Raw genomic sequence first — 24595 nt, forward strand, 5'->3', positions numbered from 1 at the left:
ACAGAAGTAGCTATGGAAACATTAGAAGTTCTGCGTGTCTCATTTGCACTAGTGATCCTGATCACCAACACCAGAAACTGTGCCTGGATTGCAGATATGTCAGTGGAGGCAAACAAAGTACCTTTTCCATAATCTTCTGTTTGAAAAAGGTTTTTGGGAATCTTGACACATGCCTGTTCTCAGGTTAAACAGGGAGTGGAAGGCAAGCAGTTCCGGATTTAGTCTAACCTAGACTGAATTGAGGAGAAATCACATTTTCTTCTTTATTTTAATTAAAACCTTGTTAAAATTTACAGTTTTGGTTGTGATTGCAGGAACAGGAATACACTCTTTCACTGCAAGCTATTTTTGTATTACACCGAATGCATCAACTTTGTGGGATCTACTAGAAAAAATATAATATCCTGGATGAGATATTGATACATAGATACAACTTATCTACTCAGTTGTAAGTAAGGTGGATAGGAAATAATTCTTCAGCTACAGGATCAGAACGGCTTACATTTCTTTGGAATTTGTTATTCAGTATGATCATGAGCTGAGCCAATTTTGTTTGGAAGAGTACATAATATTTCTGAAGTAATTTCTGATTGGAGTATGTATTGTAAAGAGATTCATGCTAACAGTGTAACTCCATTTATTTCAGGCATTATTCAATCAGGAGGGAACTTCCTGCTCTGTGACACATCAAGGTTTTCAGTAGTCCTGGATATAACATGCTTTTAGCCTAAAGGGGTGTTTGTACCAGGTGAGATCCAAGAGTGCTGTGATGCCTGCAGTGTGTTCAAGTCAGGAAGACCTCATGAGGACTAACAGAAAGGTAACTTAGAGAGAAGACATTATTATTTCCCCATAAGGACTCGATATACAACAATGGAAAGAATAGATACATCAAGCAGAATATGGTACAGATAAACTATGGCTGTCCCAAAGTAGCTAAAATCAGCTTCTCAATATCACACTCATTTTGTCCACGTAGAATCCTAAAATAACCATTTTCTCCCCAGGATTTTCCCCAGGAATTTGCAGCAATCTAAAAGTAAACAAAGCAGAAAAAAATATCAGATTTAATTTGAAAATATTAATTAAAAATGCAAGGTTTAAAATGCAAAATAAATCTTTTATGTTAGTTTTCTTTTTAAGAAACAGAGTCTCTCAGATTGGGTGCTCTGAGAATTAGCATGTATCTTTTTCTAATTTCTAAAAATTTGTTCCTTTTTTGGTTTGATCAAAATTTCAGTTCCAAAATCGGGGTTAGTAAAAATGGAATAGTATTTCTACAAGACAGTTTGATAAATTGAAGCAGAAATCATTAAATGAATATTCAGCTCTTGGCTGGTGAAAGTGGTCATTAAAACAACAATGGTCAGAATTCCAATTTAAAAAAACCTGTTAAAGACACACCAAAGATATAAAAAAACAGCTGACTTCTAAAAAATGAAGTTTTATTCACCTAGCTATTGACATATTGAGCAATTTATTTTCTGATGAAGTCTCAGTAGGTTTTGCCTTTGATATCAGTGAAACTACCTACCATAAGCCCTGCCATCAGCTGTGTAAACACCAAACTCCCTTCAGATGAATGCAGGAGTAATAAGATGAGCTGTTAGTCATAATCCAAGTGATAAAATTTAACTTACTCTAAGTGATAAAATTTGACTTACTCTAAATGACTTAAAGGAAATATTCTTAGTTTGATTGGTTTTAGTTTTGGAGGCTTATTTTGATGGCTGGATAACAATTGCCAACACTCTTTAAACAACAAATTTGTCTTTTCCAAATATTTTAACAAATATTATTGATTAATTTTATTGACTTTCATTTGCAGGCATCAAAAAGAACTGACTCTTCATAGAAATTTTTAATAACATTTGAAAAATTGAATAAGATTTGAGACAGAAAAGGCAGTGTAGGAAAAACACAGGTATAAGTGAGATGAAACAGGCTTTGAAATTGAGGTAGGTGATGATATAGTTTGAGGGTCAGCATGACAAAAGTTTCCAGAGAGAGAATAGAATTATGCAGGACACTTTAAGGTATAGGAAAAAAATAGCTGCAGAGAGTGAATGAAAGTAAAGAAGTAGATTTTAGATGATCTGTGTTGTTGAGATCTTTTTCTTCTGCTTCAAAACACAGTCCTAAGTATTCACTTACCCAGAACTTCTGTTTCTGTCCATTTTTGTCACGTAAGGCTCCCCACCTTTTAGAAAAGAACTTTATTGAAACAATCAGAAAATAAAAACATGTCTTAGCTAGTTGTGATTACCAGTATCGGAACAAAGCATGAATAACAAACTCTGATGATTCAAATGAGGTTACCTGCTGACCTGCTAATCACAAGTCAAATCGCCATTAGTGATGACAAAAACTTAAAACAAGTGTAGTTTCAGTTTTTCATTACAAAGACCTGTTTTCATTGACAAGACCTGTTTTCATTGGCAGAATCTCTCTTCTGGTGAGCTTGCCTGCTGAACTGAACTGTATAGGAATATTAAAACTAATGTGAACACTGAAGACCCCTAAGAATGTTTTTGTTAAAAGTCTCATCCAGCACTTTTACAGAAATAAATGGTGAGTTCGGACTGAAAATATTCCCAGCTTTTCTCAGATCAAATTGAACTGCTGTCAGCCTAATCTGTTTTATTGCATGGTATGGGGGGGTGACCTCTAAACTTACTTAATCATCTTTGAAGACATGTTAACTTTTATGGAAGTATCTATGAAATCATACAAGAAATTTTCCCCATCTGCCATCCCCACCTGCCAAGTGACAGGATTTTCGTAGTTGTATACCTGTAGTTGAACTGCATAGTACTCTGATTTTTAGGCCTCACTTTACACACAGGGAAGAAGAAGTTCCAACCCAATCACCTGGATGTATTTCAGTGAGCAAGAGTTACACTGCACACCTTAGGTAGCTAAGTACACATGGTTTGACTGCTGGAACTTAAAGAGCTCTGTCTTGTTTTGAATTTATGCAACAAATGCTTGTCTAGTTACTATTCACTACTCATGATGCTTGGGTGCCTATACAAGGGCACAAATAAACAGAAAACCAAAGATGTGAATGTTTAGATGGTTTTCCCTAGCGTAAAGTTAATCCTAGGATATATCAAATGCCATTGACAAGGTGTGTACTGGTGTATATTCCACCAACATCACATGTTTGAGCTGTATTTGCAGTGCTCCATTCATTTTCAAAGGCAACCAGCAAAAATATGATGAGAAATCCCACACTGTGAATGGGGAAATTGGGATTTTTCTGTCACCCTTTTATTTGAACAGTGTTGGTGGCATCAACTCTCCTTGGTTAACAGTGAACCATCATTTACATGGAATACCTGCATTTTCAGCCAAAGGGAAAAAGGAAAGGAAGACAAATTGGTGACTAGCAGAGAGATGAAGCGTGGATTGCAATTGCAAGTACAAATTGTAGCTACTGATCATTAAATTCGTGGAATCATAAAAACAGTATTTGCCATAATCACCCTGGAATGCAATTATTGTTTTTTTAAAGAGGTCTCATGATGCTTTTTCTTTTCATTACCACATGAATGTTCAGGGGTTATCAGTAATTGCACTTTCTTTGTCAAAGGTATTTCAGATACAATCTGTCATGATCATAAATTTAAACAGAAAAGATATATCGGAGGCTTTTGAATTTCATATCAGATTCAGAGTTACTTCTTTACTCATGAACATTTTACTAAAAAAAATTACATCAGCTGTAATGTGAAAGTCCAGTATTTACATCAGTCTCAAAGACAGAGAAAAATTGCCTTGAATTTATATTCATGTATTCCTGCATTTCGTACTACACATAATTTCTCTCGCTTGCTTGAGCATGATGATGACCAGTTCCCACAGGGTCACATTTCTGTGATTAAATGTATTTCTAACATTTGTTATTTTCTAAAAGAGTCAACTTCTAGTTTCATACATTGATAGGAATTTACTGATTCTCAGAAATGTTTCTAGATGAAAGAAAACTTAGAAGCCAAGGTAGAAAAGTAACTTTTTTTTATCTTCGACTATAACATATCCATGAATTTAGTTTCCCAGGATTTGTGTCATCATAGTCAGATACATAGGCACTTGACATATGCATTTTATTTACAGTGTAGAAAGAAGAGCTGCTTTCTCAGTAATGAATGCCTATGAGTATTTATCAAATACTCTAAATTAAAGTATATTAAATTAAAATATAGAGGAGTGCAGCCAGCAGGTCAAGAGAAGTGACTGATCTCCTTTTTTTTTGGACTGCCATTCTGTGCCCAGTGCCCAGCCTTGAGCTTCCCCACACAGGAAAAGCATTAACAGGCTCGAACAAGATCAGCAGGAGTCCACTGAGATATTTGGGGTCTGGAGCACATGATGTATGAGGAGAGGCTGAGGGAAATGGCTTTTTTCAGCCCTCAGGAGAGAAGGCTCAGGGCAGATATATTTGTTGCCTTCTTCTTTGCAAAGGGTGGGTAAAGAGAAGATAGAACAGACTCTCCTGATACATTGTGGTGGTCCCCCCGCTGCTTCCCTTCCACATCCCCTACTTGAACCTTAACCACCAGTGGCAGTAGTGATGGCTGCATCCAGCTTACTCTACATATCATTCCAGATCATTTTCCCTGCAGAGTAGCAGCTCAGAGAAAGTGTCGATTGGTCCCTCAAAATCTTCAAAACCAAAATTAAAAACAAAAAAAAGCATAATCCTAAAGGAATTAGGTGAAATAACTGAACTCCCAGTGGAATTCTTTCCCAAGTGTAATTGACAGAGACTTTAAAGTGAGTTGACACATTCTTGGACAACATCCATTAGAGAACAATACTGCATTTTCTGGAAGATGATCAAAATAACCTAGTCACACTCTTTTGTTTGCTTTTGTGATTATTCCAGCTTGATATTTACTCCAAATGAATGTCATTTTAAAAGCAAAGAGATTCTGGATCTCATTACTTGGACAGACAGGGAATTTCTTAGAGTTATTTTTGCAAAGCTTTAGATCACTAATGTCCCTACCTTTGATATTCTTAGGAAATCTTTCAACCTTATGTCTGGGTTTCAGCTAGAAGAGAATTAACTTTTTCTCAGTAGCTGTTACAGTGCTTTGATTTGGATTTAGAATGAGAGTGATGTTGATAACACACTGATGTTTTGGGTTTTGCTAAGTAAGGACTTTTTTTTCCTTTCATCTCATGCTCTGCCAGTGAAGAGGAATTCAAAATAAACTAGGAGGGATCCTAGCTGGGACAGGTGACAGAAGTGACCAAAAGGATATTCCACACCATAGAACTCATGCCCAGTATACAAACTGGGGGAAGTTATCCAGAAGCGCATCCAATCCGGTTCAGGAAGGGGGGTTCTGCTGTTGGTCAGCAGGTGGTGAGCAATTGCATTTTACAGCACTTCTTTTTCCCTTTTTATTATCACTTGCCATTGTTATTGTATTTTACATTATTTTTGATTATTAAACTGTCCTTATCTCAATCTACAAGTTTTACTTTTATTTTATCCCCCATTCCACTGAGGTGTGTGGGGAGACAGACAGAAGGAGCTGAGAGAGTAACTGCTTAATTTCCAGCTGGGCTTAAATCATGACACCATTTCATATCCAAACTTTCCATTTCTATTAAGAAGAAAAAGAAGAGATTTTAAGAAACCATTAAGAAGGTCTGTCTATCAATTACTGAAAATAACTTTTAAAAGGAAGTTTTCTTCTCTGTGGCAGAAATATTTTGTAAGAAATACTCCACTTAGCTTTTCCAAAAGAAATTATCATGATCTTCAATCAAAAATAACCTTGAATAAAAAAAAGTAATTTCACAAAACTGCATTCAGTCCCCTTCAGGAGAAAAAACTAAGCAATGTGTTTCCATTTACTCAAAGGAAACTGCTCAAAATTACTGCAAAAAGAATTATGTTGCTCTTTCGGATAAGACTTGTGGTCTTATATAAAATTATTTTCATAATTTTGTGTACAATTTTATAAAGTAGAGGCACCTTAGCTGTCCTTTTCAGTAATAACTTTTCCTTTATATTAGCTCTGTAGAAGCAGGCCCTGAGTATACAACTCTGCCTGACAGTTAAAAAGCTAGAATACAGAGACTGTTTCAGTAGTGTTGCAGAGAATGGAAATTGGTTTTATTTGAACATTTCCAAGTTTGTTTTTCAATATATTGTACCACAAAAATTAAGGTGGACTTCACAAGAAAAGCATAAAGAAAATTATCAGGAAATAAGTAAGCTGATAATTAATCATTGAATAAAATAATAAAAAACTGGAAATAAAACCTAATACAATAAAAAAGGGTTATCAGCAGTGGCTTCAAAACCAAGGTGTTTTGGCAGATAACAGAAACTAGGTTCAAGTGTGCTTACAGTCACTTTTATAGGTAAAATGCTCTTAACAGCAAATACAGTGAAGACTTCTAAAGAGTGTGCTAAATAATATTACACAAACTCACTCCTTAGGACTGAAGATATGAACTGAAATCTAATAAGGCATTAAAAATAAAGAGGAATGACAGATCTTAGATCTCAAGCTAATTTCTGCAGATTAGGTGTTATTAGTAGAAGTCAATGCTTTGTATTAACCAAGGATTTAAACTGCTTGCTGGCAAGAAATATATGCAGTCCAAAACTTCTCTTCTCAGTTTCTTCCCTGGACTTGGTTGTATAACTGTCATGATGCTACCAGAGAAAAAAAAAGTCTAACTTTTGTGGGTCACGTCCTATTCTTAGTGCTGAATCACAAAAGCCTAGTACATTTCAAAAACTAGCAATTTTATCTACTCAATTAGACAAAAGTTTAGTTCCTAATCTTGTATTAAAAATAAGAAGGTTAGGGTCACTGGCTAATGTTCACCACAAGAGAAAGCTTCTTAGAAAATGGTTGCTGGAATTTGAAATTATAGTTTTGCCTAGACTTTTCAACATGAGAGGTGAGTCAAATTGAGTCAGTGAGCCAATAGTTAAATCACTCCCACAGATGTGCTGTAATGAATTGTATGGGGGACAGTCTCATGGATTTAACTGCATGAATCATCAGACACTGTATCTTTTCCCCACGATCTCCTCATGTATTTCTCTTTGCTGTAAAATACGTTTGAGCGTTGCTGTTTAATTTTTAACTATAATACCTGACGCTGATTGTCTGACAATGATAAAGTAATTATTTTTTCTCCATGAAAGAAAAAGGGAACTCAAGCCCAGGTTTCTTTATTTGGGAAAAAAAGGGTTTGGGTCACAACTTTTGGTGGTTTAAGATGTTACTTGTTTGTAGTTATTCCGAGTGTAAGCTCAAGTGAGGGCAAGTAAAGAGAAGAATATAGAGAAAAACATCTCCAAAGCCAAAACTCCAGATATCACTAACAGTAGTTAAGACTTTGGACTTTGCATAGGTGAGTCATTTAATTGTGTATTAAATCTTAGAATGCTGTTGCTCTGTCTGGCTGTCCCCTCAACAGTAAACCACAAGCTCTTTGCCTCACATGTTAATTTTATCTCCATTAGTATGGCTTTTTGTGTTAAACATTCAACCAATGCTTTTTCAGGGCATAGATGTTTCAGTTTAGTAGTTGGCTAAGCCATTTAATCTGCTGCATTATTCCATTTAAATCTTTCTGTGAATTGCTAATTAAAATAGAGGGGAAATGTGTTTCCAGCAAATGCACATCTCAGTGTCCTCTTTTTAAAGCCTTTTTTCATTCTGAGCACCTTCCAAGCATCTGAAAATCTATCTTGTTCATGAGAGATTATCAAGGCTTTCAATAATATTATTCTTGTTTCCTCCAAGCCTTAAGGTGATTGTCAATAGATTTAACTATAGCCAAAGGCACAGGCTTTTGAGACTTCCTGTATTTTTCAGTGTCAGGGCTTCAGCAGATGCTTTTTAGTGAGGTATGGATCATATATTGTAGTTTGGCATGGATACTAAAATGACTCAGAAATAAAAGTTTGAGAGAAGATTTGTCTCAACAAACATTCATGCAATGCAATGCAATGCAAACATTCATGGTGGATACTTTACTTCACTAAGTTGGTAAAGAGATTTGTTTGAACTAGAACCACAGCTACCATCCAAAGCACTTCCTTTACTGAACTGTACTTTCCTTACTAAAAAGACTGCAACATTTTATACCAACAAATCTGTCCCAGGTTTTCTTTTTCTATGGACATTAAATTTCTTTTCCTGGATGGAACAAAGAAAGACAGAAGAGTAGAAAGAAGACATTTTAAAAGCCTAGCCAATCAACAAACAAACAAACAAAAACAAAATCAAAACAAAAAAACCAAACAAACAAATTTACAGAGAATCTAGTATAGAATAGATATGACAGGTTTGTTCAGAAATCCTAGCTTAAATGCACAGATCTGAAAGAAATCTACCACCAAGTTCATCTTTGGTGTGAATTTAGCCTTTTTTATTAAGAGACCATGAGATTAAAATGATGGTTTCATATGTCATTTTTCATCCATCAGTCTTCTTAAAATAACAGAGTGCAGATGAAAACATGAAAATTACCAAACTAATAGTTTGTCCTTCTTAGTCCCACTTGCCATTTGCAGCTTCATTTTGCCTCTTTAACTTATATTCATTCTGGTGTCATTAAGAGCGGTAATTGTGTATGTACAGATCCATGAATGCATGTACGTACATACACACAAACATACATATGCAAGACATTCTGAAAATACTGTCTTACTGTGCATATTATGCACCAGTCATTTTGGTTTTAAGCAACTTCAAGATGCCATTGCATGTGAGATTTCTCTAATCTAATCTAGAATTTTTCATTTTAGCTATTTAAGTGTGATGTTATCCCACAAATACTTTTATAGTCTACAAGGAGAAATCAGATCCAACAAAGCAACTCAGCTCACCTTTAGATACTCAAGCTAGAACAGATGAATAGCTATAAAAGATAAAGGAAAACATGCTGAGGTATAGGGATTTAACTTTTCTAAGTCAAAACTTAGCTGTTATGTATCCCAGTCTCCATTACTCACTTTTTCTGCTTACCTCTCTGTCTCTGGAATACTGACACAGAAGCTGCCTGAGAGATCCTGCTCTCTCTAAGTATCAGTGGGTCAGTCCATCCTGCCTTCAGATTACTGAAAGCCCTGTTTCACTGTCTACAGAGACTGACCAAACCCAAACACTCTGCTCCCCGCAACAGCCTCCACCTGGCTGTTCCACATTTTCTCCTCCTCCTTCCATGCTATTCCGTGTTTTCATATTTTCTCCTTGAACCTGAGGTCACACAGTACCTCAATGGAGATAGACTCCTATTGGGGTTCCTCCTCCTTGCCATGGGGTCCTGGGAGAGGGGACCCTGGGGTAGAGGCATGGCCTAGGCACGGGGTCTCCCTGCTCCCTGGTCACACGTATCCTAATCCTGTTCCCCATTGGTGATTTTGTGTTCCCCTGCCCGGGGAGGACCCTGGTTGTCCTGTGATTGCTCAGTTCTTCAGCAGTCCCCTGGCCATGTGGCTGGAAAATAAAGATCTCTGAAACTTCTATCAAAAATCACTCCCTTTTTCTTTCCATGGGCCTCGCTGTCTATGGATGTTGCAGGAGACCCCACTGCAACAGACTCCCAGTCCTGTCAGAGCTGATTTTATAAATAAGCCTTTGAATGATAGAAAATAACTTGCAATTTCAAGCTGCAGAACAAGGGAAGTGAATCTAAACATTTAAAATCCTTCTGGTCCAATGATCAGTTAGGCAATTTATATGTGCATTTCTGGTTTTGTACAAATAGCTCTTGCAAGCTTCACCAAAATGTATTTGCATTTTATCACTCCATCACCCTATATGTTGTACAGTTCATGGGCAATTTAAATCACTTTCAAAAATGTTTCTGAGATATTACAAATATCAACTTAATAGGGTCAGTCATTATTATGGATGCCCTTTACACATACTGAATCTCTTTTATGGAAGGGGTTATAAATAAAAATGAGCCTAAAATAAGCATCAACCCACACAAAACTGCATTTTTTATCCTATCTATCAGTATGTCTCTGCTCTTTTTTGTCTCTCCAGGAGCCATCTCAGCTAAGCAAAATGCAACTATTCATCACTATTTTTATTTTAAGTACAACTATGAGGAGATTCCCATGAGTTTTTCATTTAGGTCAAGGTGTCTACATTTTCCTTTGCTCCCAACCTATATATGAGTGACAAAGAACTTTTACCCACGACACGTATTTTGCATTCAAATTCATTGAAACTAATAAATGATATTTAAAAGTGATAACTTAATCCTGAAGACATTGAAATCTGTAAAAAGAAGTGGTTTAGAGTTCATGATGCAGAATTATATTTTATGGCTGGATTTATCATTGCTAGAAACACCTAGCCTAGGGATCCAACAGTCTCCAACTTGTCAAGATCTAATTCAATTTTTACTATTAAACAGCTCTGCAAATATTTTTATATAGCACAGTCTTGGAGGCCACAACATTTGTGCATTAGACAATTCAAGGATTGGTAATTCTTTATATTGTTGGATCCACTGGAATCCTTTCAGGAATATTCAAATTAAGTAAATGTGTTAGTAAGAAAATGCATTCTCCCTATATTAAACCCTGAACAAGTCTGAGGTTTCCTACATAACATCATATTCAGTTTTCTTCTTTTTCCTTCACTTCCTATGTCCTTCTTCAGTACATGAGACCTTTCCTTCTACTCTGTGTTTGGCAGTGACCATTCAGCACATTCCTGTGTCTCAGTCAAGGCACTCAGGTTTTGCTCAGAGTGGCCCCTTGCCTGAGGGTTGTTATCTTTTCTTTGCACAGCCTGTCAGTTCCCATTCAATTCAGCTTCCACTTCAGCATAGAAACACAGAATCACAGAATATGTTGAGTTGCAAGGGACCCAAAAGGATCTTCGAGTCCAACTCCTGACCCTGCACAGGACACCCCAAGAGTCACAGCACGTGCCCAAGAGCATTGTCCAAATGCTTCTCAAACTCTGTCAGGCTTGGTGCTGTGGCCACTGCCTTGGGGAGCCTGTTCCAGTGCCCAACCACCCTCTGAATGAAGAACTTCTTTCTAATATCCAACCTAAACCTACCCTGGCACAATTCCAGGCCATCCCATCAGGTCCTGTCACTGGTCACCACAGAGAGGAGATCAGTGCCTGCCCCTCCTCTTCCCCTCACGAGGAAGCTCTAACTGCAATGGGGTCTCCCCTCAGTCTCCTCCAGGCTGAACACCCCAAGAGACCTCACCTGCTCCTCATACAGTTTCCCCTCAAGGCCTTTCAACATCTTTATTGCCATTGCCCTCCTTTGGATGCCCCCAAATAGTTTAATATCTTTCTTATATTGTGACACCTAAAACGGCACACAATATTCAAGGTGAGGCTGCCCCAGTGCAGAGCAGAGCGGGACAATCCCCTCCCTTGCCCAGCTGGTGCTGCTGTGCCTGATGTCCCCCAGGACACAGGTGACCCTCCTGGCTGCCAGGGCACTGCTGACTCATATTCAACTTGCCATTGACCAGGTCCCTTTCTGAGGCACTGCTTTCCAGTATCTCATTCCCCAGTCTGTCCATACATCCAGGGTTGCCCCATCCCAGGTGCAGAATCTGGCACTTCCCCTTGCTGAACTTCATATGGTTGGTGCATATAGTTGGTACATTAGTTATCTTCTCCTCTCTCTCTCCTCAGCTATCACTTTGTCCACTGGTGCCATTCTTGCATAGTCACTCATCTGGGTAGGTTATTCTGCACAAATGTGGAGCATCTTGTCTTAGGGAATAGTTGTCATCACCTATGTTTGCGCCAAGCATGCTTCACAGCCCTCCCAACCCCTGAACTCACAGCCTCACAGCAGCTCATCCCTGAGCTAAACTATCCAAATTGCACTGCAAATTTTACTGTCTAATGTTATTGGTTTCTCATGGCTGTTCAAATATACATGAAATACACAAAACCCAACAAAAAACACACAAAACCCAACATATACCATCTGTTCTCCATAAACATCTTTTCCTAATTCAGCCCTCCATTTTTCTACACTAAATTCCAGTTTCTCTTTTTCATTGCTTCACAATATTCTCCATAATCATAATTCAGGAGCTTTTCCTCTGCTAGGCTGAGTCAATACTTTTTTTGCAGCAGTATGAAGGATGATCTTTCATGAGCCTGCTTCTTCTCTTTGCTTCTATGCCACTATCAAGGACACTCTTGTAATCCATAGCCAGCAGTTTCCACAGCTATAGGAATTTCCATGCCCTTCATGAAGACATCTTTACTAAGACCACAAGCACAAAATGCACCTTATTTCACAACTTTATTTTCTTGAACTACTTGTTGAAGATACTCTCAGTAATCTTCCTAGCACGCACGGAATCATTATTTATATGATATTCTAGACCACCAATAAAATATTTGCATGAGATTCCCCAGTCATTTTTCTGTGTACTCACTTGCTGATTTAATAAATTCATCCTTTCATATTCCCTTCATGTCAAAGAATGAAACCTCGTGGTGTGTTCAGTAATTCGAGCATATGCATTATTAGACACTTGTCTTCTTAACATAGTGGCCCTGGTCTACATTTGAGAGGAAATCCACTGGTCTACTACACACACGCTTCTGAAGCAGTTTCCCAAATAAAATCACCAGCATCTCAGCAACATTTTATTTCTATTCAAGGCACAGAGAGCCCAGACTGCTGTACCAGTAAGCTATACCATTTAATTGGGAGGTCACTGTCAATTTTTATGTTTCTATTTGCATTCACAACTTGATATGTACTTGGAATATTTGTGAATACACAAAAAGTATTTTTATTTATATTTGTGTGTGTGTGTGTGTGTATGTGGGTCTTTTCTATATTTATATGGGGTTTAATGGCTTATTCTATAAACGCTATATTTGAAGTTTTTGAACCAATATTAGAGTAGATTAAGAGACAATGGGTCTACACTTCTTTCCAATACTCTCTAAAATTCTCAGACAAGGCAGCCTTATATTGGGAGCTAGCAGTGTTCCATCTGTGACAGTCAAATATTTGGGTTCCAGACTGGTCACTGAAATTTTGTTACACCCATGAATGGCAGAGAAAAAGGGTAAAAGAATGTGCTTTACTCACCCAAGGAGTTTGACTGAATGAGTTTTCCATTTAGATCCTGCTTTCTGGGAGTGGCGATATATTCCCTCTTTGTAAAGGAAAAAATCTTCATACACTTTCATTATCGCTGAAAAACAATAGGAAAATCACCACAGTCAGCAAACATTACTTCTATTCCTCTTTGCTCCTTGCATCTTACCAGTGAAATTCTTGTGTGTTGGACTGCATTAAGTGTACTTTGTAATTAATCTCAAAGCATCAATTTCTCAGAAGTGCCCTGTTGTGAGCAAAACAACAGAAATACTTCAACAGAGCTCTCTCAAATGTCTCTTATAATTTTTTTTGGTTTTCCATGTTGTGGAATCTCCCTGTCATTGACTTCTTCCGATACAGTAAGAAGAAACATTGCCTCGTGAAGGCTTACATAAATTTTGAAATCCAATTCAATAAAATGTATCTCCTCAAGGTTCATGTACAAACTACTCAGTTCTGAGTAGCATCTGCATATTCAAGAAAATCATTAAACAGAAAATGTGTATCCTGTGAAATATGGTGGAGTGACATGCCTTTTTCTGAAACCTAAAGTTTGTCAAATACACAGTAATGTCCTTAAAGAAAACTAGTTTTTCTGTATGTGTATAAATCATGACTTTTAGGTAAAAGTGTGGGAAAAATCACTCCTTTTTTTCATAAAAATGTGAGGTGAAAGAGTGATGAACCGGAAATTTTACGCAAGAGAATGAAGATTACAAGTTGCATCTTATGTGTATTTGTTATTTCTTAGGAGTATCATTTATTTGTTTATTAAGAAAATAGTTCTGGGTTTCTTTTCGACATATGTTCTGCCACCTTACTTCTATTTGCTTTATGGTGGGCTAACAAATCCAGAGAAATGAAAATACTTTTCAGGTCTACATTACCTTTAAATTCCAGTGAATTAGAAACATTAAATAGAATCTTAATTCCAGCTTATTTTTAGCTTATGATTTTAACTGACACACAGCTTGGAACATGAGAATTAGTGTAATCCAATTTCCTTAAGTCTTGCACCTTGCACCTTGAGAGTACAAGTTTCACTGACCATTTTTTAAGTGGTTGCACTATTTCTAACATGTGCCTGGTATAGATCTGCAGTATCCAGTAAACTGAGCTAATGCTGTTATTTTTTTCTGTCTGGCACACTTTGAAATTTCTTTTTCTTACCTGAATATTTTCATAAACTTGAAGGAAATTAGCTATCTTTACAACCTCTATCACATTTGGCTGAAAATATAAAACAGTCACAAATTTTAGGGGATGAAAAAACTTCTCAAAACCTAGTGAAATAAGGCCATTTGCCCAGGAAACCTGGCTAAGAATGTACTTTGTTAATGAGGTTACTCACATAAAAAAATGTAAAAAATATAAGCTGATAGCAATACACAGGATTAAACAGCCATGATGCCTCCTAGGTGACAAGTTGGGGATATGGCTATATCAGTTAAATCAGAAAAAAATTAAATGTTTTGAATTAGTAGTGTTACAGCTTCTGTTGAGCTGCCTGCCAAACCAGAGCTCACATACTGATAGCCACAGACCAAGTGGGAAAATACACAAACTTTATTCTGTGTTTCTAGATGCAAGCTCAGGACTCCATTAGAGCTCTTTTCAAAGGTCCCCCTCCTCCCTCTGTCCCCAGGACCACCAGTGCACAGAGCAAGAAATTTAACTTCTGCTGATGTCCCTGTACCACTACGTACAGTATCACCTGTAGAGGTTTCTGAGCTGCAGAGGATCCTGTGGAGGGAGAGCTTGAAAATGATAAAAGGGAACAGAAAGGGTGAAGAACACTCCTGCTAGCCTTATTCTAGGTGAGGGTATCACAGGGGAAGTGAAGGGGTAAGTCATTCAAAAATTTACTGTAGAGGCTTCCCTGGATCTTGTTTTGATACCTTGGCTAAAGGGAGGGAAAGAAATGAGGTTGAATGCAAATACTGCAAAATTCATACCTCCCATGGGAGAACTGAGGTTCAAAGATCTCATCTGTCATCAGGCTGAGACAGGAGAAGGTAGTTTGATTTGTGAGTCACATTGTTCTTGAAATCAAGGTCCAGTTTCAGAAAATAATCTATTCTTTATCAGCAACTCTAAATAATAGACTCATAGAATGCCTTGAGTTGGAAGGGATTTTAAAGATCATCTAGTTCCAACCCCCTGCAATGGGCAGGGATATCCCCTTCCATTAGACCAGGCTGCTCAAAGCCCCATCCAATCTAGCTTTGAACACTTCCAGGAATGGAATGGTGTTTCCCTGTTGGCTTCTGTTCCCTCGGGAGTCATAGGCTCAACTCTGTATGACTTCAGGTGTGTTCCAGAGTGGCCAGCACATTTCAGAGGCACCGGCAGAGGATCATCACTAGTACCCCATCCCTCTAACTTTGCATCTCGTCCCACACCTTGCCACAGACAAGCCTGATATTGTGTCCCTTCCCCATCACACCTTTGTTGAAGCTCTGCCAACAAAGACCCCCTGTTCCTGAGCAAAGACCCTCCTTTCTCTCTGCAAAAGGTGAGTCCCATCTGATGCCAGCATGCCTGATGCTTAGGCCATTCCATTGTCAAAAAACCCCATTTTATCTGTGACACCAGCCATGGAGCCATGTATTAATAGATTCAGCCCATCTGTTTCTTCCAATGTTGCTGCCTTCAACTGTAAGTACAAAGAATTTAACTTGTGCCCCAAATGAGACACATTCTTGTCTGTGAAGAGATACCATACCTAAATTTTTTCCATTAAAATGAGGTAGGAATTTTTGAAGTGTGTTTCCAAAATAACTTTAGTTTATGCGAGAGAATTTTATCCATGATTATATATTACATATATACTGCCCGAGCACGCACCCATGTGTGTGCATATACATACATTTGTAAATATATGTAAATATATATATCTATGTATGTGTATATACCTTGCAATCAGGAGCTAAATAATGATACAGTCTTTGGAGTTAGAGTGGTCTGGGTGCATGAAGTACAGGATGGACAAAGATGATGAGAATTCTAGATCTAGGACTGAGACATTTTTATTTATTCAGTGACTTTGTCCTGATACAGACTGTGACTTGGACTGAACGAGATGACCACAGTCCACCACCTAATTTTTTTCCCTCTGGCATAGGAGAGACTTTGCATTTCCCAAAATGAATGGATTAATTATTAATGAATCAGAAAAGGCAGCGATTTTCTTAAGTTTTACTGTAGTTCATGCATGAGCTACTTCAGTCATGCTGAGCTTATCAGATCTATGCATATAGATGCAGCAGATTAAAAGATTGATTCCACTATGGATTCCCCTGCATAAAATGCTTACATAGGAATTCTTATCTCTTTTTAATCATGCAAAGACATGAGAAATAAAACTAGTAGCTACAAAAGGAAACAGAGTTTAGCCCTACACTAATATAGGGCTTAATTAATATAGCCAAGTGCTTTCTAAGATAATTTTCTTGTGTTAGTAAATATAAGAATTTTTCCCAAGATCATGATAGCTGAATCTGTAAGTTTTGTGGGGTCAAAACTCTGATATATTGCCAACAATGTGAGAGCCTTTCTTTTAATCAAGACTGACTAATGTGTCAGAAAGGATAATTTTCCTACATCAGCATTATAATCATCAGAGTATTTCCTAAAGCCCATTAAAAAAAAAAAAAAAAAAAGGATGAATGGCCAATATTAGATTGTCCATTTGAATGTTTTCAAAGGATTGGTGAAATATTACTGCTTGAAAATTGGTTTCTTAAGAAAACTAATATTTCATCATTTGAATCCAAAAATGCTAATTGCTCAGTTTCTGTACCATGTAAGACAATGACATAGGTCAGAGAGAAATTGTCATTCAAACTTGGAAGCTGTATAACACAAAATTTTCAATTACATTCCTACACCTACTGCTTCACAGTTGTTAAAAAAACATAATTTTTCTTAACATTGAATATGTTCAAAAATCAAAGTCCATTCATCATCATGATCTTTAAAGGATCTTGAATGCTTTCCAGCTATTAAACATTACTTAGCACATTAGGTAAGACTGTCCCTAAGCACTCTGTAAGTTCTTCAGGAATGACAAGTGAATGAATAATGGAAAATCTCCTTCAGTATTTGAAGATCATATGCAGAAAACAGTATGATATGGTTTTAAAATTAGACTTTTGCCCTGGCTGCATTTGTAATATGGGAAGATAGAATGAGTGACAAATTACAGGATCATAATTGTGATTCATTTAAAATTCATATTACAGCCAAAAGAAAAAACTGAAAGTGATTTCACACAATGATACATACTCTTGGTTATATGCCTTTATGTAGATCTTGATTTTTCCACATACAGCATCACCTTAACCTGATACACGAAAAGCATTAAAATTTTTTAAAATTACATGAATTGTTGAGTGCCTAAATCCTGAAAATTGGCTGAATATTGATTATTTTATGTGTAAAATTTAGTACTAACAGATTAATCCAGCAAAATGTTTATACACAGACTATGAACTCAATATTTGAGGCCTGAAAATCTATCTTGAGGATCCTAATTTTTATCATTTTCTAAAACCAGCAGAAATTACTGCCTTTGTATTTAGATCAAATACAGTACGGGAAAGAATATTTTCCTTGAGTAAACTTATTTGGACAGAACAAAAAAAAAGAGTGATGATCCATTAAGTCTGAGCTTCAGATTAATTGCAGCTGCCCACATAACAAGCTTTAAGAAGTAATTTCAACTCCATGATGCACCAAAATGAGTTCTATCTAATAGTCAAAAGGATCTGGATAATAAATTTAGGATTATGATAATTCCTTAAATAATTAAAGGCAGTAGAAATGCAGACGTCCCCTGAAGTAAAATCCTTTGGTTTTGCATCAGCCAGCCATCCAAGACAAGCAGACATCCTGCACTATGACCTTTCTCCATCACCCTAAGGCCCGCATCCATCAACCTCTCTAGTTACACTGGCCTGGGGTGTGAGCAGGAACCTGCATTTTCAGCTGTTGCCATCCAAAAATGGACAGTATCCAGGGTAAAAAAAAAGTTTCTTGCATTTCCCTACTCAATGCTGAAGTCTCTCTGTTTCTGACCACTAAGAGGTCAGGGATCTTCATTGCAGAGTTCAGCAGAAAAATTCAAAACTGATAGGCCTCAACAAGAGCATTTGTGCTCTGAAATGAGAAATTCTGGGGTATTTCAGTATTGAATGATTTGCTGGAAGGCCCATATAGTTCAGCGTTACCTTCAGAGGAGAGCAGGCCTGGTGGGTTGGCTTTAGCCAGTGGGGGAATCAACCCCAGCCCTATGGAGCAGAGCTAACATTTAATTCCACCTGCACAGCTACAGATTGCTATTTCACCAATGACCAAAGAACTGTCATGAAAAAGGGCACATGGATTTACTGCACACAGATTTTGCACAAATTTTCAACGTATGCAGCTCAAGGTCATTTTACTCATTATAGGCTCTGATGCAGTCATGCTGCCTTTAGGGCCATGACTTACCCACCAAATGTCCTTGGATGAACTACAGCACATATGACCAGTTTCTTCATTGTGGCAAAGAATTTGTGTTTTCTAATATTTGGATACAAGGTCATTGCACAGTCTAATTATTTCAATAATGTTATCATCCTTTAAATTTACCATACCTTGCACTGGTCCTCTGTCCATGATTTCTTTCATTATATCGGTTTCCTGAGAGGAGGTGAGAGCAGCAACAGAGAGGGCAAGGGAAGATAACACATTTTATTAAATAAAATTAAAACTCATACTAATTTATCATTGTGTGCACATATGTATAGTATAAATATACCATTGTATTTGTACTTCTGCTGGAGAATATTTGGTTTACCAAATTAGCAAAACCTTCAGAAACATGTTTAAGAAGAACAACTGCACTGTTGTAACTGCATATTTTCTTTTCTATCTCTAATTTCAATGCGACCACAAATTATCAGCTTTAAAGAGATGATGTGCAACAGAGAAACTATAAGGAATTTCAACTCTGAGAAAAATTCAAAGGCAACCTAAAGGAAAATTCACTGCTCTATTCTTGAAGTTAAGTGAACATATTAAAATATGACAGATAACATTCAAGCCCCAAAGGAGTAAAATTGGTGAGACAACAGGTGAATGTCATGAACTTACTTTTGAGGACACCCTGTAATGAGAGGCACACCGGTATAACCGATTGGATTTTTCAAAAGCATTGGGACATGGCCCATTTGTATAGTTTTTTCCATGTTCACTTGACACATAACAGCGATTTTCTGCTGATGGCCCCAGGTGTTTGTTCCAAAACGATGGATAACAAGCATATGATACAACCCTGTTCAGGTATTTAAAAAAAAGAGTTGATAAGAAGCTTGCTTAAACATTTTTGTCACTTTATTTCAAGCTTTTAATTATTTTGCAACTGGTGTATTTCAAGTAATATTCTTCAGAATTCTGAATGACTCGTATCTACAACTGGATGGCATTTGCTTCAATTGATATACATGATATTTATGATTAAGTTTCCATTACAGTAGTCCTCTCCCCACCCTTCTCCAAAGAGAGGGTAAAAAATGTGTTTAGCTCTTGTCACCTGGTATATTCATCTCATTAACAATGCATGAAAGTTCACCCTGAAATAGATCAATAAATTACCAATACTGTCAATGGGCTTATTTTAGCAAAAATGGCTTGTGAAACAGGATGCATGGAATACTTTTAGACATTTCTGAAACAATATACACATTTCTGTGTTAATGCCATGAAAGCCTAGGAGAGGGTTTCTTTTAAAGAGCATAATTAAATATTTTGCTGAAGCAGAATATTTTAAAATAGGCAGTCCTATAAAAAGCATTTGTATTTGGGTAGTTCATCAGTTATACTGGACTTTCTGAATCTGAGGAAGTGAAAACTGTATTTCTACACAATATGGAGTATATGTTTGCCAGTGTATACTTAGTCGTCAGGAGTTTTACAAGATGAGCTCATATATGTTTCAGCTATTTTGAGTAAGAAATGGCATTTTCCCATTAGCATTTGGTGATAGAAAATCTGAGAATGTCTTTTTCCTTCTGCCCCGACTAGATCACATACATCCAGAAGCTTCAAAAGCAATTCTACTTAGATGAAAAGGGATAGTAAATTTAAGGTTGCTAGGCTGTTATTGCTTAGGTCTTCAATCTGGTCACTGACAACCCCTTTTGATTCCTTCTGAATTTGACAGTATTCTGGATTCATAGGTATCCAGTGGGGAACAGCAAGTATTTTGTCCAAGCATGCACAGATTGTTACTGCTCATTTTTTAATTTATTATGCTGTGTTTCTTTTACCGGGTAGAAGGAAATCTTTGGTTTATGTATGTACACATCTCTAATTATTGATAAAATGTGTCTGTCTCTATATGCATAATCATTCCATTCAGCACTGATGATAGATTTTCAAAAGAAACACAGGATTGCTGCTGAGTGCAATCAGGCCTGCAAGGCAGAGAAGGTGGGCAAATACAGTCCCTAGAGCATGATTGACAATAAGCTGGGCAGGAGCAGGCAATTTCAGCCTAGTATCAAGTATTCCTCAGGCGTACATAGAAACCCCTCAGAGGGAGGCAACAGAGGAAAAATTCGTTCCTGGGATAGGGATTTTTTTTTCCCCTCCTCTCAGCTGGACTGTCCCAATGGGCTTGTCACAGGTTCTGCATGGATGGGTCTTATTTGTACAACAGAAGTGAAGCAATAAAAGTTGCACTAGCGCACTGGAGCTGTGTGGCTATCCAGATAAGATCACTCACTCTGAACCAGGAGCCATGTTTGAATCTTTTCACCAACCACAGTTTCTGCAGACATGATTAACATAATTGAACAGCTTTCTGCTGAAGCATGATTTTGTATGTACTGAAGCACCAGCACACCAGCAAACATTAAAAACGCTTCAAGGAGAAGACCTTGCCAAAAGGTTCTTTACAGAAGAAAAACAGAAATAGATGTGAATATGTTTATATGCACAAATATAGATACATATATACAAAAATAATGTTAGAAACAAGCAGAATCCAGGTACAACCAGGAAAACTCTGTAGTATGTCCATACATTCTTGACAGAAGTAATTTTCAGTCATGTTTATGTGTCCAGTCTAATGAAAATTTTTGTGGATTTATTGCATTTATATGTTTGAATTGTGAGATAAAAAAACAATCTTAAACATTAGACTATGTTATTTGTAAGTTGGCTAATAACAATAACATCTTCCTTGTACCCTGCAACTGCCAAGAAACCAAGGTAAAAATCAGATTAAGCCCTGTTGTGATTAGAAGCATTATTTGCATTCAAGTGTCCAACCTTAATAGTACCTGAAAATGAAATTTTTTTCCCTCATTCTTGATGAATATAACCTTTTAGTTTTCCTTATTAGTTAAAATAGATACTTTCAAAGAACACTTATTTCTCCCAAATTGTAGCTTTTAACTGAAATACCTAAAATTAATAATAATTAGTAATAGAATACATATTTATTCTTTAATTAATGGAGGAAGATAAAGAGAAAGAGTGATATTTAAACAGTGTTTCAGCTCCACTTATAGCAGATTTCACTGTTAATTGGGTGTTCAGTGATTCTAAAAAGTCAGGTCTCAGCACTGGCCTAGCTTCATTGAGCTTTATGGAAATATTTTTCTGGCTTCACTGGGCATAGTTTAGGTCAGCACTTGATTTTTCTGAACATCTGTCAAAAACCTGAGCTAAGCACACTCCAGAAATCAAAACATTGGAAACTTCGAACAGCATTGAACACCCACTGTGATAATTTACAAGGCCCCACAGAAAATCAATGTATTTTCTCCCTATTGCAGGGTATGGAAATAATAAAAAAAGATTGCAATATAATGATTCCTAAAAATAAGTCACCTGAAAGTGTGAGGAAGCAAGGACTATTTGACAGGGCTCATTCAAAAGACACTTCTGACTTCTATGCCATAAATTTCCAATTTTTTCGTTGTCACAGGTAAAAGGTTATGGATTATGGGGTTTAGCTACGAAACTGATTAAATTATTGGTCCAGTGAATTAAAAAAGTTAATTTTTTTTATTGTTATTCTCGATATTATTTGCTCTTGGCTTCTGTCAGAGACTTAACACTGGGCTAGATGGACCCTTGCTCAGATCCAGAAGAGCTGTTTTTGTGTTTTTCCAGTATCTGTTCTGAAGATATTTGGGTATTTCCCTTAATGTATTTATTTGTGTCTGGAAATGTTGGAATGGGTTTTGAAATATCATTTGAACTCGAGGGAAGAAAATCAGATTGTAGAAATGTTTATAAAAATAAGTAAGTAGGGATACCTTCATATGTGGTACTTTGATGGCAAATCAATGATCAGGGATAAAAATGGTAGCAGGAAAAGGTCTGTCATAGCCCAATGATGTTGTACATGCTGGAGTTAGCTCCATGGCAACAAAAAAGCTTAATAAGTGACTAAGAAAATAATCTTGGATTGCTAAGATTTGTTGGAGATCTAGTTAGTTTCCAAAAATTCCTGATGGTTTTCACTACTGCCCTTCAGATTCTTTACTCAAGACAATCAGCTGCAAGAGGCTGGTGAACACCATGAGGCTGAGCAATAAGCCAGTACTTGGGAGTGTGGAGGTGAAAAGACAGTTCACAGGCGTGCTGTGTGAGCTGTGGTGCTGTGGCTCTAAGTTTCCAGGCTTACATGAGTCAGAAAGCCTGCTCAGCACACCACTGTCACACTGCTACTCAGTCAGGTCAAACTTAATGTTACTGCATTCACACCTGTGAGGGTACAGCCAGGCTGATAATGAACTGTCCTGTAGAGCTTCAGCCTGCCGTGCTTTTCTTTTAAGAAAAAGCTTACTCTTTTATACTTAAATTGCATCTGCATAACAGGCCATGTCACTAGCCACAGTGGTAAGGTCAAAATAATACTACATTCTGCCATAGGAAGAATCTTATTATTATGGGGCTCATGGTAGTTGTGCCCATACAGGGATAACAGTCAGAGGGAATAGAAGACTAGGAGATTGTCCTACTGCTGCATTCTTTACAGCTTTTCCTCTAAAAATAACTTGCTCCAGCTATTGTGGAGATAGTGCTCATAAATATTATTCTCATTTCTTCTCTTATCTACACCAGCAATTCTTGTGCTCCTGTTCTTAACAGGCAAGAAAACAATCCAGAGAGAAAGAGCTGGAATTACTCTCCCAAAAACATGAGCTACTGAGTAAAATGGGACTGCTCTTCTAGTTATAGAAAAGTATTGCAGTTTAAAAGTGCTTACAATTAAAATGTCAAGTTATGACTTTCATTTCTTCATGCAGAAAGCCTTTTCCCTTACCCGCTGAGGTGCTGAGAGGCTTTTGCTGGGTAGAATCACTCAGCTAAAGGATCTCCTGCTCAAAACCTAAATGACAGCCAATTTAGTGTTGAAACCCTGAGAGAAAAAGACAGATGAGTACTCGATGTAAACTCTCCCTATAACAATACAAAATCCTTGTCAGGTCAGAAATAGTTTGATACACTTGCAGAAAGCAGAATTATCACTTGTATAGTGTGACAGGTCTTCTCCTGGATCCCCAGGCTGTCATGTCAACTACAACACATCATGTCTGACATTCTTTTGCTCTTGTCATGGTTTGTTTGTTATATAAATAAAATTAAATGTCGACAGAGAGAACACCTGAGATCTCTCTGTCTGTCAGTTTCATATATAGCAGAGTAAGGGATGAGATTGTATGAAAACAAGACAGGAAACAGATTTTGATATGGTACAGAAAGGACAACAAAATTCTGATCATGTGAAAAACAGAAGGATTTGATTATATGGTATCTAAAATGTGGTTATTGACATTCTCCTGGAAGGCATTTCCAGGCACACAAACTTCAAGGAGTTGACGGAGAACAGGCAGTGCAGATTTACCATGGCAGGTAATGACTGGCTCCATAGAGAACAAGGAAAGCAGTAGCTATCATTTACCTTGTCTTTAGTGACATTTTCAGCATAGGTTCCTGTGGTGTTCCTCTAGTTTACTGGGTTAGGTTAGTTGCTTACAAGGTCAGCTGTGGACTGGCATGCTGAAAGGTCGACAGGTCAAAGTGACTGGTGTCTGTTTATTAATGGCATTCCCCAGCAGACAACGCAAAAGCAACAGTTTTGCATCTCTGTTAACAATCTGGACAGCTAGATGTAAGGCACCCTTAGAAAGTTTGTGGAGAATGCAAAACTGTTGGGGAGGGATTAGTGTGCATGGCTGCCATTCAGAGCAGCGTTAATAAGCTGAAGAAATGAGCCTGACAGAAACATCCCGAAGTTCAACAAAGACAGATGGCAAATCCTGCCTCTGAGCCAGAACTGCCCAGGTACTGGCAGGGCACTGCCTCTGCTGTTTCACAGAGAAGGACAGGAGGCCCTGAGAAACAGAAAGTTGAATGTAGGTGAGCAGTGAGCCCTCTTGGCAAATGTGGACAGTCAATACTGGGCTCTGTTATCAAG

General features: G+C 37.4%; 1 protein-coding gene across 1 annotated transcript in view; it reads right to left on the reverse strand.

The window, feature by feature from the left end:
• Positions 1-308: 308 nt before the first annotated feature.
• Positions 309-24595, reverse strand: part of TINAG (tubulointerstitial nephritis antigen) — a gene marked incomplete at its 5' end in the record, with an annotated part of 44047 nt that continues 19760 nt past the window's right edge. The window contains 5 exons of the mRNA XM_082300754.1: positions 309-1033; positions 2155-2200; positions 13102-13207; positions 18753-18798; positions 19252-19432. Of these exons, the coding sequence (XP_082156880.1) occupies positions 917-1033; positions 2155-2200; positions 13102-13207; positions 18753-18798; positions 19252-19432 (496 nt within the window). The 3' untranslated portion in view covers positions 309-916. The remainder of the gene's footprint in view (positions 1034-2154; positions 2201-13101; positions 13208-18752; positions 18799-19251; positions 19433-24595) is intronic.

Source organism: Coloeus monedula (genome assembly GCF_965178545.1).
Source record: "Coloeus monedula genome assembly, chromosome: 2".
In the NCBI taxonomy this organism is placed as follows: domain Eukaryota; kingdom Metazoa; phylum Chordata; class Aves; order Passeriformes; family Corvidae; genus Coloeus; species Coloeus monedula.